This window comes from Megalobrama amblycephala, linkage group LG19, assembly GCF_018812025.1.
Source record: "Megalobrama amblycephala isolate DHTTF-2021 linkage group LG19, ASM1881202v1, whole genome shotgun sequence".
NCBI lineage: Eukaryota > Metazoa > Chordata > Actinopteri > Cypriniformes > Xenocyprididae > Megalobrama > Megalobrama amblycephala.
In genome coordinates this window covers 19,427,768-19,440,946 of record NC_063062.1, presented here as the reverse complement: position 1 = coordinate 19,440,946, position 13,179 = coordinate 19,427,768, and the positions used below count along the sequence as shown (strand labels likewise).

The 13,179-nt window shown below is 38.4% G+C and overlaps 1 protein-coding gene across 3 annotated transcripts in view; it reads left to right on the top strand.

The window, feature by feature from the left end:
* Positions 1-381: 381 nt before the first annotated feature.
* iqsec3b (IQ motif and Sec7 domain ArfGEF 3b) overlaps positions 382-13,179 on the top strand; it is a 33,100-nt gene continuing 20,302 nt past the window's right edge. The window contains exons 1-4 of one of the 3 annotated variants that reach the window (XM_048168093.1): positions 382-1,143; positions 5,475-5,549; positions 10,101-10,218; positions 10,328-10,636. In XM_048168093.1, the coding sequence (XP_048024050.1) occupies positions 686-1,143; positions 5,475-5,549; positions 10,101-10,218; positions 10,328-10,636 (960 nt within the window). In that variant the 5' untranslated portion in view covers positions 382-685. The remainder of the gene's footprint in view (positions 1,144-5,474; positions 5,550-10,100; positions 10,219-10,327; positions 10,637-13,179) is intronic. The other 2 variants (XM_048168094.1, XM_048168095.1) reach the window with 2 other exon arrangements.

Below are 13,179 nucleotides of genomic sequence, written 5' to 3'. Positions count from 1 at the left end.
TTCGCTTCTCATCGAATGAATGAATGGCGTGTCTCGGAGCGGAGGGCAGCTAAACTCAAAAAGGCCGACCTGATATATAGTTTATATATATTTTTTTATATATATTTTGTTATTCAGTAAATATATTTGTTTGACAGGGAAGCTGTGCGCAAACGGCAATATATATTCATTTATAAAAAAAAAAAATAAAAATAAAAAAAACAGAAAAATGTGTATGTGTGCAAGTGCCTGTATAGAAGCCATGTTAAGCAGTTATTATTAATAATAATTCATTATTAACAACAAATCTGAATGAATTGTGAAAATAAACAAATGAAATAATAAACAAAGTACAGCTGGTCTCGATTTCTTATTTTTTTATGAGTCTCAGTAAACCAAACAAACTCTGTTATTGCGCCTCATTGCGTGCCCCCTGACGTCACTCGCGAATCCGGCCACGCCCCCTTCAATCCTGTGTTTTGACATCCTCGCCTCAGCACCACTCCGCGCATCCCTTCATGCGCGCTCTGGACACGGATGTGGAGGCGGAGGCGGGGGTCTCGCGCTCTTTCTGTCTCTCTCTCTCTCAGTTCAGCCATTTAAATATCAACCCGTACATCAGGGGTACTGACACCGAGACACCCCGCTTGTATAGCATCATTGCTCGGCTTTTTCAAGAGGAGCGTCGCACGGGAGTCTCGCCGGGATGTCAAGCCTCCTGGAGAACCCTCTGCAGGCGGTGCTCTATCTGAAGGAGCTCACCGCCATCGTGCAGAATCAACAGAGTCTGATCCAAACCCAGCGATACCGGATAGACATACTCGAGCGCCGGCTGGAGGATCTAGCGGTTGAGAATCGGCAGCTCCGGGACTCCAGCAGCCATCACCGGCATCCTCCCCGCTATCATCCGCCTCCGCCCCCCCGGACCTCCAGCCTGCCCCGAACCAGCAGAGCCGGGACACCCCCAGTTCAAACTCAGCAGCAGCAGCAGCAGCAGCATCATTCCCCTCTGGACATGCAGCTTGTGCCTGCTGGACCCAGCACTGCAAGTCCGGACTCTGCTGATGAAGATGATGATGATGCTCAGAACCCCTGCTGTAGGTCCCTGGTCCCACAGACACCTGCCACCTTGTGCCGAGCTGTGGGACTCCCACGGGCATCTGAGTGAGTTCTCATAACACATAATTTCTCAAATCAGTCTTTCTTTAGGAAAACACGAGATCGGTGAGGCAGATTACATGCGCCATCAGGATTACATAACACAGGAATCTCACTATGTAGGCCACAGTGAATATACAAGTGCACATCAATAATTCAGTGAACTTAAAATGTATGATTTGCATTTATAAAATCATTCAGCATATTGTTTTTTAAGATCATGTGGGTGTGTAATCTAGCATTGCTTATATGCATGAGTGTGTGTGTGTGTGTGTGTGTGTGTTTGCACTGCTATGTCCGGTATTGAATTAACCACACACTCTAAAATGGAAGAAAAATGATTATAGGTCAGCATTAGTTCACTCTTTCCAGGGCAAAAAGGTCTCAGGAAAGAGGTTTTTAATGCACCTGATTATTTTGCTGCAAGAATGCTTTTTAAAAAGAGCTTAAAAACACTTTACTGCCAGGGATCTACATGCACACACACACAGATTTATGCATAAAACGAGGCTTTAAGTGACATTCCCATAGTGCATGTGAATTTGATCCGCCAGCTGGAATCTAATCCACAGTAAGAGAGAGAAAGATTGAGGGACTGAGTGTGTGTGTGTGTGTGTCACTGTCATCTATTACGACTGCTCATCTGCTTCAGTGCACATCTCACGCTGCATTTGTAGAGTACTCCCTGTGTGTGTGTGTGTGTGTGTGTGTGTGTGTGTGTGTTAACCCCACAAGCAAAACTGGAATGATACATTCTGCTCTGATTTGTTTAATGGTAACATTGTCTTTTCCTTTAGGGTACAAAACACTTAGTCTTGAGTCTGAGAGTATGTTACCTTGTTGTGTGTTTATGATGGAATAAATTTAGATGTACTGGAAGTGTGAGACACTCACTGCCAATGAGTTTTAGGGTCCAATTATGCTCATGCACCCAGCTCATTAAAGTTAATCTCACATCGCTATCATTAGCGTGTCTGGTTATGACAGGTGTATTTTGAGAGTGTTGCATCTTTATTAGCGAGTGAAGACAGGGTGTTTGCAATAGACAAATCAACATTCTGCCATCATTTACTCATCCTCATGTTGTTCCAAACCTGACTTTCTTTCTTCTGTGGAACACAAAAATGTAGCGATGCACTTTTTTTTTAAACCAAGAAAGCAGCTGGGACAACAGAATATTGGATTATTAATGAATATTACATAATAATCACAATAGCAGGACTGCAAGGAAGTGATATGCAAATATGATTATATTAATAGCACTTCACATTCTCATGTTATGCTCAAGTGAGAAGTAAACATATTTGATGTGCTGTCAACAGTGGAGGGCTCAAACAAGACTCATCTTGAGTTCTGAATTCAGCCAGGCTCCTTATTTAGACTGAAGTATATACAATATTATAGAATGAAAAGAAATTGTGAGCAGCCATTTACAGTGCTCAGCGTAGATGAGTACACCCCCTTTGAAAAGTAATATTTTAAACAATATCTCCATTAACACAAAAACAATTTCCAAAATGTTGACCAGACTAAGTTTTATATAACATCTGTTTAACTTATAACATGAAAGTAAGGTTAATAATATAACATAGAGAACAAAATTTTCAGTTTTACTCAAATTAGGGTGATGCAAAAATAAGTACACCCCACTGAAAGTTTCTGGAGCAAAGCTAAATTTTAGACTACAAATGTCTAATTTAACAAGAATTCAAAAAACAGGTGAGTCTAATTATTAATTACACAGGTGTCCAGCAGACAGTTGACTATAAAAGGGTGTTAAAATCCCTTCCCCATTTCATGCTGTCAGCAATGGCACCACATGGAAGAGAAATGTCACAAGACCTGAGAAAGAAAATAATTTCTTTACACCAGAAAGGTGAAGGCTTCAAGAAGATCAGCAAAGCTTTACTTATCAGTCAGAATACTGTAGCAAAAGTGGTACAAAAATGTAAAAAAGATGGAACTGCAACCATCTCACGGAGACGTCCAGGTCGTCCACGGAAGTTAACACCTCGACAGGAACGTCTTCTGATGAGAAGGGTTGAAGAAAATCGGCATGCAAGTTCACTGCAGTTATCTAAAGAAGTAGAAAGCCAAACTGGGGTGACTATTTCCCATGTCACAATACGGTGTACACTGCAGAGGAATGGCATGCACGGGTGCCGTCCACGAAAGAAGCCTCTCCTAAAGCCCAGGCACAAAAAAGCCCACCTACAGTTTGCCAGGGCCCATGCTGACAAAGATGAAGACTACTGGGACTCTATACTCTGTACTCTATACTCTGGAACTGATGGCTTCAAAACTGTATGGTGTCGCAAAGGTGAGGAATACAAAGAAAAATGCATGGTGCCTACAGTGAAACATGGTGGTGGCAGTGTCCTTATGTGGGGCTGCATGAGTGCTGCTGGTGTCGGGGAGCTGCATTTCATTGATGGCATCATGAATTCACAGATGTGTACTGCTCTATACTGAAAGAGAAGATGCTTCCATCACTCTGTGTCCTTGGTCGTCGTGCACTTTTCCAACATGACAATGATCCTAAACACACATCTAAGGCCACTGTTGGATTTCTGAAGAAGAACAGGGTGAAAGTGATTCATTGGCTCCTGATCTGAACCCAGTCGAACACCTATGGGGAATTCTGAAGAGACAAGTTGAGCATCACTCTCCATCCAGCATCCAGTCTCTAAAAGAGGTCATTCTTGAAGAATGGGAAAAGAAAGATGTTGCAAAATATCGCCAACTTTTTCATTCCATGCCTAGAAGACTTGGTGCTGTCATTAAAAATCATGAAGACCATTCAAAGTACTAGATGTAGTAGTTTTTGTTGTGGGGTGTACTCATTTTTGCATCACCCTAATTTGAGTAAAACTGAAAAATGTGTAATCTAAGTTATATTATTAACCTTACTTTCATGTTATAAGTTACCCAGATGTTATACTAAACTTAGTCTTGTCAACATTTTGGAAACTATTTTTGTGTTCATTGAGATATTGATTAAAACGTTACTTTTCAAAGGGGGTGTACTCATCTACGCTGAGTACTGTATATACCCTTGCTTTGTGATTGCCAGGATAAACAAAGGATTTCATTTTGAAATTCATTTAAGTATGTTGTTTAGCATTAGGCTAGTGGTTCAAAACCAACAACTGCAGGTCTGTTCTGATAGGGTTGCAGACACCTGGAAAAGCAACTAACCATTCTTAAAGGTAAAAGAAATATGACTCAAACTACATTAAATACAGGTTCACTTGCATCAAGGACATGGTTTGTGCCAACCATAATGTTTTGTGCAGTGAATGCCTGGCTGTTATTTCGATTGCTATTTCCTGTAGCTCAAGTAGTAGAGCATGACGCTAATAATGCCAAGGTCATGGGTTTGATTCCTAGGGAATGCGTGAACTGATAAAATGTATACTTTGAATGCAATGCAAGTTACATAGGTAGAAAGAGTTTACCAAATGCATAAATGTACTTAAAGGGACAGTTCACCCAAAAATGAAAATTCTGTCATCATTTACTCACCCTCATGTTGTTACAAACCTGTGAGTTTCTTTCTTCTGTTGAACACAAAAGAAGTTATTTTAAAGCTGCAGTCCCTAAGTTTTGCCTCTTTGTCGCCATCTCTGTTCAAAACCTGCAATTGCAGTTATCTGTGGAATTATCATCTTTACGTGGGTTGTGCATCAGCGCAGATGAAACTAATGCTTTGAGGAGAATGTGTGGCTGTCAGTCACTGCACCAGTGGATACTGTACTTCGGAATCACAGATTGTAGTCTTGGAAGTATGACCACCACTTTTGTTCTGACCAACTGAGGAAAAAGTATTACAATAAATCGCGCTACCAGTGGTGAGTAAATCTAACGATCGCTTAGCTCAGATCAAAGGTTATGTACTTGCTCAAAAATTGATTTGGGGTAATTTTTAAACCAAAAAATGTTACGGACTGCAGCTTTTAAGAATGTTGGTAACCAGACAGTTGACGGTAGCCATTGACTTCCATAGTATTTTATTTCCTACAGTGGAAGTCAATGGCTACCGTCAACTGTTTGATTGCAAACATTATTTAAAATATCTTCCTTTGTGTTCAACTGAAAAAAAAAAGAAACTTATACATGTTTGGAACAGCTTGAGAGTGAATAAGTGATGACAGAATTGTCTTTTTTTGGGTGAACTAACCCTTTAAGGCCCAATAATCTGTATTCTGAAGCAAAACTAGTTCAGTACCACCACACAAAGCTACAGCAACCATTATAAGTGATTGAGATAGACAAATGAAGTGACATGTAAATAATATAGTATTTAATATGTGGAATGTGGATTTCAACATTTACAGGAGTCAGACCGTCTTGCACCAGTTCTGCTGTCCAGCACCAGAGGCCCCAGAGGGAGATTCCATAACCTGCTCCAGGTGAGGATGACACCTTCTATAACAAGCCAATCAGAAGAGAGTTACACTTTCTACACGACAGGCAAAATGTGCAATATGAGAAACAGTACATTGATGCAGGAAGAAGAGTGTGAATATACATGTTTACCGCAGATGTCTGTATTGTTCAAGTATTTCATCTTTGAATGGTAGTGGTTTTCTGTTTGCGGTCCCTGTTCTCTGGGCCTGAGGCATTCTGGGTGATGGGATTCAAGCTAGCGGAGTGTAAGTGTGTGTGTGTTCGCGAAAAAGAGAGTTAGTGCATGTTGCAGGTGTAGTTTAACCGTGGTCCGTCCTCTGATAGACTGGAAAACTCTCGGCATGGATAAGCACCACTCAGGTGGAGAGAGAGGCTGTGTGTGTGTGTGTGTGTGTGTGTGTGTGTGAGAATGCATGTGCGAATGTGGCAGCTCTGCACTATTTTGGGAACTTGAAACCATCTGAGCTTTGTTGACTGCATATTTTATGATGCCAAGAAAACCAAGTCTTAAAAGCTATTCATAATAAAACAGTAACTGAACATAATCAGATCCAAACAACAGAAAATTTATACTTTTGTGTCCAAATTTGAAGAAATTATCACCTTGTCTTTTTAGCAAACTGATAAGGCAGAAATTTCCCATTATTTTTTTTCCCTAACAGAAGACTCTGAATCATATTTTCAAATTTTTGTGTTAAACATAAAAGAACAGCTTTATTTCTATAGAAAATTTTGATTTAGTGCCAGTAATGATTGAAAAAACAGAAAAGAAGAACCAAGATAAACAAAAAATACTGTTAACTTTACATTAAAAACTGGCTGATGTGGTAACAGCGGTATTATGGGATGCCTGTATCATTTATATCTTATAATTGTACATTTCATTAAATGATACGATGTTAATATCCCAATCTACTTAAACTGCTTTTTAAATTATATCTTATTTCATTTTTTTTACTCCTAAAAAACATTAAAGGATTAGTCCACTTTTAAATACACTTTTCCTGATAAATTTACTCACCCCCATGTCATCCAAGATGTTCATGTCTTTCTTTCATCAGTCGAAAAGAAATGAAGGTTTTTGAGGAAAACATTCCAGTATTATTCTCCTTACAGTGGATTTCATTGGTTACCAACAGATTGAAGGTCAAAATTACAGTTTCAGTGCAGCTTCAAGGGCTTTAAACGATACCAGATGAGTAATAAGTGTCTTATCTAGCGAATCGATCGGTCATTTTCGGAAAAAATACAACCGTTTATGCTTTATAAACAAAATATCGCCTTGAACGTACTTTCCGCTTCCGCATTCTTCATAACGCTTACGCTGAATGTCCTACGCCTTCCCTATTCAAGTTACGGAAAAAAAAGAAACTTCGTTCCGTAAGTAGAATAGGGAAGGCGTAGGACATTCAGTGTAAGCGTTATGAAGAATGCGGAAGCGGAAAGTACGTTCAAGGCGATATTTTGTTTATAAAGCATAAACGATAAAGCATAAACGGTTGTATTTTTTTCGAAAATGACCGATCGATTCGCTAGATAAGACCCTTATTACTCATCTGGTATCGTTTGAAGCCCTTGAAGGCCCTGAAACTGTAATTTTGTCCTTCAATCTGTTGGTAGTCATTGAAATCCACTGTAAGGAGAAAAATCCTGGAATGTTTTCCTCAAAAACCTTAATTTCTTTTCGACTGACGAAAGAAAGACATGAACATCTAGGATGACATGGGGGTGAGTAAATTTATCAGGAAAAGTGTATTTAAAAGTGGACTAATCGTTTAATTTGACAGTATTTAACAGTAAAATACACATATATAGTATAATGTCATGTTAAACCATTTACAAGTTTCACTGCACTTTAAGAAAGAAACCTAAGAAATTTGCAGCCAAATGTTAATATGAAGACATTTTCAGTATTGTTTCTTTCACAGGCGTTTTACCTGTATTTTAAATTACATATTGCATGTTTTGTGTTTCAGGGTTGAAGGAAATGTCTGTAAACTTTTCTCAAAGGACATTATCTATTTTTCTACAGATATTTCTTCTTACAGTGTGTATATAATAAAGTATCTTATAGTTAAGCATTGTTTTTACTGTGGCATCACATGTAGAAATTACATTTACATTGAAGAGGAAACATGCTTGTAGGGCATTTTCCTAATGAAAGATTGCTCCAACATAGCTCACTTTCAGCGTCTATAGTTGCATCCCAAATGACACACTATGCACTTGTACACAATGAACTTATGCACTATGTACTCATCCATGTAGTGTGTGAATTGTATAAGGTTATTTTGTCATTTAACAACAGAGTCTGATACCCTCTCCCCCTCCAATACATAATTAAAGCTGCGACAGTTGAGTGCAGTGTCCAACATTCCACACTTCGTTTTTTCCGCTAATTTAGTGCACCATCCGGGAATTTAAAGTGTACTTTATCTTTTTGGAATTTTCAGTGTGAACACACTACTTGCACTATTTGTACTTAAAAACGTCATAGAATAGTGCATAAGTACGCGAATTGGGACGCACCTTATGATTCGTAACATTTCTTACAGATTTCTGCTCGTTGTAAATCAGATACAGATAAATTGTCACAGTACCAGTACATTTATTTGAATGCATTAATGAGAGCGATTGCATCTGTGAATTAGTCATACCATCTCTCTATTAATTATGAATCTGTGGGATGTAAGTAGTTACTTCAAAAGTAGAAAAATATATGCTATAACTTGAGTTTCTAATCTACTTTAGTGATAAATCACAGGACAGTGCTGATAATGAGTTTCTGCGCTCCTCTCTCTGTGCGCGTGATGTGCAGCTACTGTCTTTATGAAGCTCAGTATAATAATACAAATCTGATGGTCTAAAATTGCTTGAAGGTTCAAACTGGCAAGCCTTTAAAACACATACAATTGACAAACTTTCATGAGGACCAAAGCTAAAGTGATCTCACTTCGGGGATCGTCTTTGTGTGTTGACTCTGCGTTTAAGTTTGCCTCCATGTTGCTTCCATGCCGCTGACTTGATGGGACAGAGTCACGTGACTACACGTGGTAGTATGTTTTTAAGCGTGAAGTATTAACAGAATGAAAAAACCCAAATAATCGACATGGGAAAAGGTTCTGAATTTCGATTTTGATTACTTTTCGATTAACTTGTTGGCACCTTGCAGTTATTAGAGTGTTCTGAATGTTTTTAGCATGTTTCTATGCAGTTGCTAGGGTGCTCTGATGGTTACTAGGGCGTTTTGGGAGCTGATATGGTGATGTCATATTTGTCCTTAGCACAAATGGTCCAGGTTCGGTGATGAACTAAAGTTTAATGCTTAGGGTTAGAAATTGCCTGAGCAAGCACCACTAATGAAGTTTGCCAGTGTTATTGATGAACAGGAGAGAGCGGCTTTAATTTTTGCAGAAAGCCTATTGCGATTGTGTTCCAGTTATTTCCCAAATGATTAGTACAAGGGGTTGTTGAGAAAATGGAAAAAAGGGGAAAATATAAGCATGAATTAGCTTCTCACCTCTTATTTACAGGAATCGACTGCCTGGGTTTCTGCTTGATGTTGAAACTTGTCATCACGCACAATCTGTTTTTAAACCGCTTGAGAGAGAAAGCATATTTATTTGAGTCATATCACAGGAAATGACATCAAACTCTTTGCTACCTGCATGACTTCACATGCTCTCTCACATAAAGAATATCACATTTCAGTTTGGGTCCTCAGATCAATTGCGTAGCAACCTAATGATCTGTACCGACCATGTGGATTGGCGTCTGTTTTCACTCTCGTTTAAGGTTCTGCTGCATTTGTTCTCGTTCCTCAGAGGCAAACAGTACTTGGTGCATGAAAGATGGAAAACCCTGCTCTCTGCTCCTCGTGTATGAGTGCTTACAGAGCTTAAGTGGCCTTGACTCCAGGGTAGCAGCTAATGTGCTGACAGTGAATGCAGTCTGCAGTGTGCTTGTGCTTGTTGTAAACCCGTGTCTACACTGAGAGAGAACCTAGAGAAAATGGAAATGGGGTTGAGCTGTGTTGTTAAGCAGAAGAAACGTACTTTGTGACATCTCTCATGATTTAAACATCTGCTTTCCACTCAGAGACACTTTTCATGAGCCCAACATGAGAGGAAAATGGCTTTGTCATGTATGGGCTTATGCAAGATTGTGTGGGGTGTTAACCTCTGAGATTTGGTTTGATTCAGAATTTATAATTATGACTGTACTATGTGAGTAACCAAATATTTTATTGTATTTAATAAATAATTTAATTAGAAGCGGAAGCAGTGTTTTATACACTTTGTGATTTGTAATTTTTGCTTATCTCATGCAATGTTTCATGACAATTAAATGATGATTTGAAATGATCTAAACCCTTCACTTGATTACCTCATTTTCCATGAAGACTGTGTTGAATTTGAAATCCGTGAAACCCTGCATGTAGTAATTAAGCAGAGTTAATTAGTCTTGAATGCGCACTGGGTTCTGATCAGTCTAGATTAAAAGACAGCAAATCTGGGTCAGCCACTGCTCACTTGTGTCATTCCAAACCTCAGCTCGATTCCTGCTGCAGGAGAGGAACAGAAAGATGAAAAAAAAGACGGTCAGCCTGACGTGCCGCCCTGCTCACATCCTCCAGAATACGAGCTCTCTCCTGATCTCAAACAAAAACAGGTTAGCCCCAACGGACAGGCTTCTGTGCATGTGAAACTGTTTGTTACAGATATTAAGAGCTTGAAAAGATGAGATCATTTTAAGTTAATAAGTATCTATCTATCTGCAGATAGAGGAACTGGAGCAAAAGTACGGTGGTCCTCTAATTTCTCGGCGTGCGGCCTGTAAGATTCAGATGGCGTTTCGTCAGTACCAGCTCAGCAAGAACTTCCAGAAGATCCGTAACTCAGTTCTGGAGAGTGGGATCCCGCGGCGTATGTCAGTGCGCAGGGTCCGGGTGCAGAGGGAAAGTTTCTCTGCTGAACGGGCGCTGATGGAAGGATGTTCACTCATGGGCATCCCGCTCACACACTCCACGTCACTGCCAGGGGCCACTACAACCACACTCACACACCTGGAGGACACATTCACAGAACAGGTACAGTTACACCATTAATCCTTTGATGCACAACATGGGTCAAAAATCTTTGCAAGAAATTAATTTCATCATTCAGTATTCCAGGTATTCCTCAATTAACTTTTTAATCATCACAAATCCTCATTTTCATTTTTTCTTTCTTTCTTTTTGAATAAAAATCATTTTTGTATCACTACCCTTCTAATGCACAACATGGGTCAAAAATGACCCGTATTCATTTCCTATGTTATTTCAATCTTGGTTGAGTGTTTCTTTGCTGAATCTTTGAAAGAAATGTATTTTGTCATTTATTTGTTTTTGATTTTCTACAAATAATTATGTTTATTTATTTTTTCTTACTTTATAAACAAACACAGTTTGTGTGTTTCTACATCAATTTTACACACATGGGTCAAAAATGACCCATGTAGAAATCTTTAATATTTGCACATTTTTTCAAGTAGAAACATATTTACTGCAGACAACTGTTCATCTGCCACACATTTCACATTTCAACATGGCTGCTTTTGTATATTTGATGGATGTAAGTCTTATTATATTTAATAAATTAAGCTATATATTATATTTCATCATTTTTATTTTTTGTCATAAATCAATGCTATTGGTCACCCTTTACGTCTGTCAGAGTATACTTCACTTTTTACGCGTACACGAGGGTCAGAGTACAGATTTTTTGTAACTTTTTATAACTTCCGCTGGATTTCTGTAACTTTGTATGTGCAGGTAGCACATGCGCATTTAAATTGAGTTCGACTGTGCGCAAAGTATACTTTCAGCTTTATGCACAACATATCCCAGGCATCTTTTGGTGAAATAGCTATTGAATCAGGAGAAAGTCCTGGGCAGCTCCTCAAGATACTTCTTGTTCTGCCCTGAGTGGGGGGATGCTCACTCCAGTAAGATCCCTTTTTACTCAATTTATTGGACTGGGTCTGAGTTTCCTCTTCAGAGGACACATCAGGAGTCTTCTTCATCAAGTGGAGCTGGATTTACACCTATAACTCCAGATTGACTCTGTGGCACAAAGTCTAGGTCATCAGCATCAGATATTTAAGACTCTGAATCAGGGCTAAGAATTGCCTCATCTTCTTCATCCTGTTCTGCAGCATCTCTACAACCATTTCAGCCATTTTATATGGACCAGCCATACTAACACTCTGGATAAAGAAAATCAAACGCACAAGAATATTTTCAAATACACATCAAACCGTTGATCGATATACTTATTATTTCACTGTTGGACAGAAACCTTGTTCAAAACTGTTACTTTTCTGGAACACTGACAGACGTAAAGGGTGAACAATAGCATTTATGACAAAAAATTTAAATGATTAAATATAATATATAGCTTATTATATAAAATATATTAAGACTCACATCCATCAAATATACAAAAGCAGCCATGTTGAAATGTGAAATGTGTGGCAGATGAATAGTTTTCTGCAGTAAATATGTTCCGACTTGCAAAAAAATGGCAAAGGTTTCTATATGGGACATTTTTGACCCATGTGTGTAAAATTGATGTAGAAACACAAAAACTGTGTTTGTTTATAAAGTAAGAAAGATAAAATAAACATAATGATTTGTGAAAATCAAAAACAAGATATTTAAGGAATACCTGGAATAAATAGATGATAAAATACATTTCTTTCAAAGATTTCTCAGCCATGATTGAAATAACATAAGAAATGAATACGGGTCATTTTTGACCCATGTTGTGCATTAGAAGGGGTTTTCATAGCTTGTGCATCAAAGGGTTAACATACATGATGATACAGCAAGAATTCTGTGCAATCAGTTCAGCATATTTAGTTCAAGTAAAGAAACTATTCTGTTCTATTTATTCATACTATTTTATTGCTTGATTCTACTGCATTTGTTCTTTCTCTTCTGTCTTTCTGTTTTGTTGTTCTGTTCTATTCAAATGTTATTCTATTCTGTTGTATTCTGTTCTATTATATTCCATTCTGCTCTATTCTATTTTTCTACTCTATTGTATTCATCTCTGTTCTATTCAAATATGTTTTTCTATTTTGTTGTATTCTGTTTTATTCTATTCTATTCTATTCAAATATGTTGTTCTATTATGTTGTATTTGGTAGTTCTATTCTATTCTTTCATTAAATTAAAATGTTGTATTCTGTTCTATTTAAATCAGATTTGTTCTATTATATTGTAACAGTTGTGTTCAGGCAGGAAAATGAATAATAAAATACTCCAAGTTTAATTACAACAGTCCAAACAGGCAGACAGGCATAATGTAATGTAGTTCAGACCAGGATAAAGTGAACAGGATGAACTAAAATATCAAAGACAACCAAGGATAATTAATAGAACACAGCTGACACATGTGAACTAATAACGATGGTAACCGGGGAGACAGATGAGTGGCGGAACACTGAACAAAGGAACATGTGACACATGAAAACAAACTGAAAGTCCATGAAACTGAACATAAACAGTACTGAACGTGACATATCGCCCCCCTCCAGCAAGGCGCAACTGCGCCGTGGCAGAACAGAGGGAGGGCCAGAGGGGGCTTT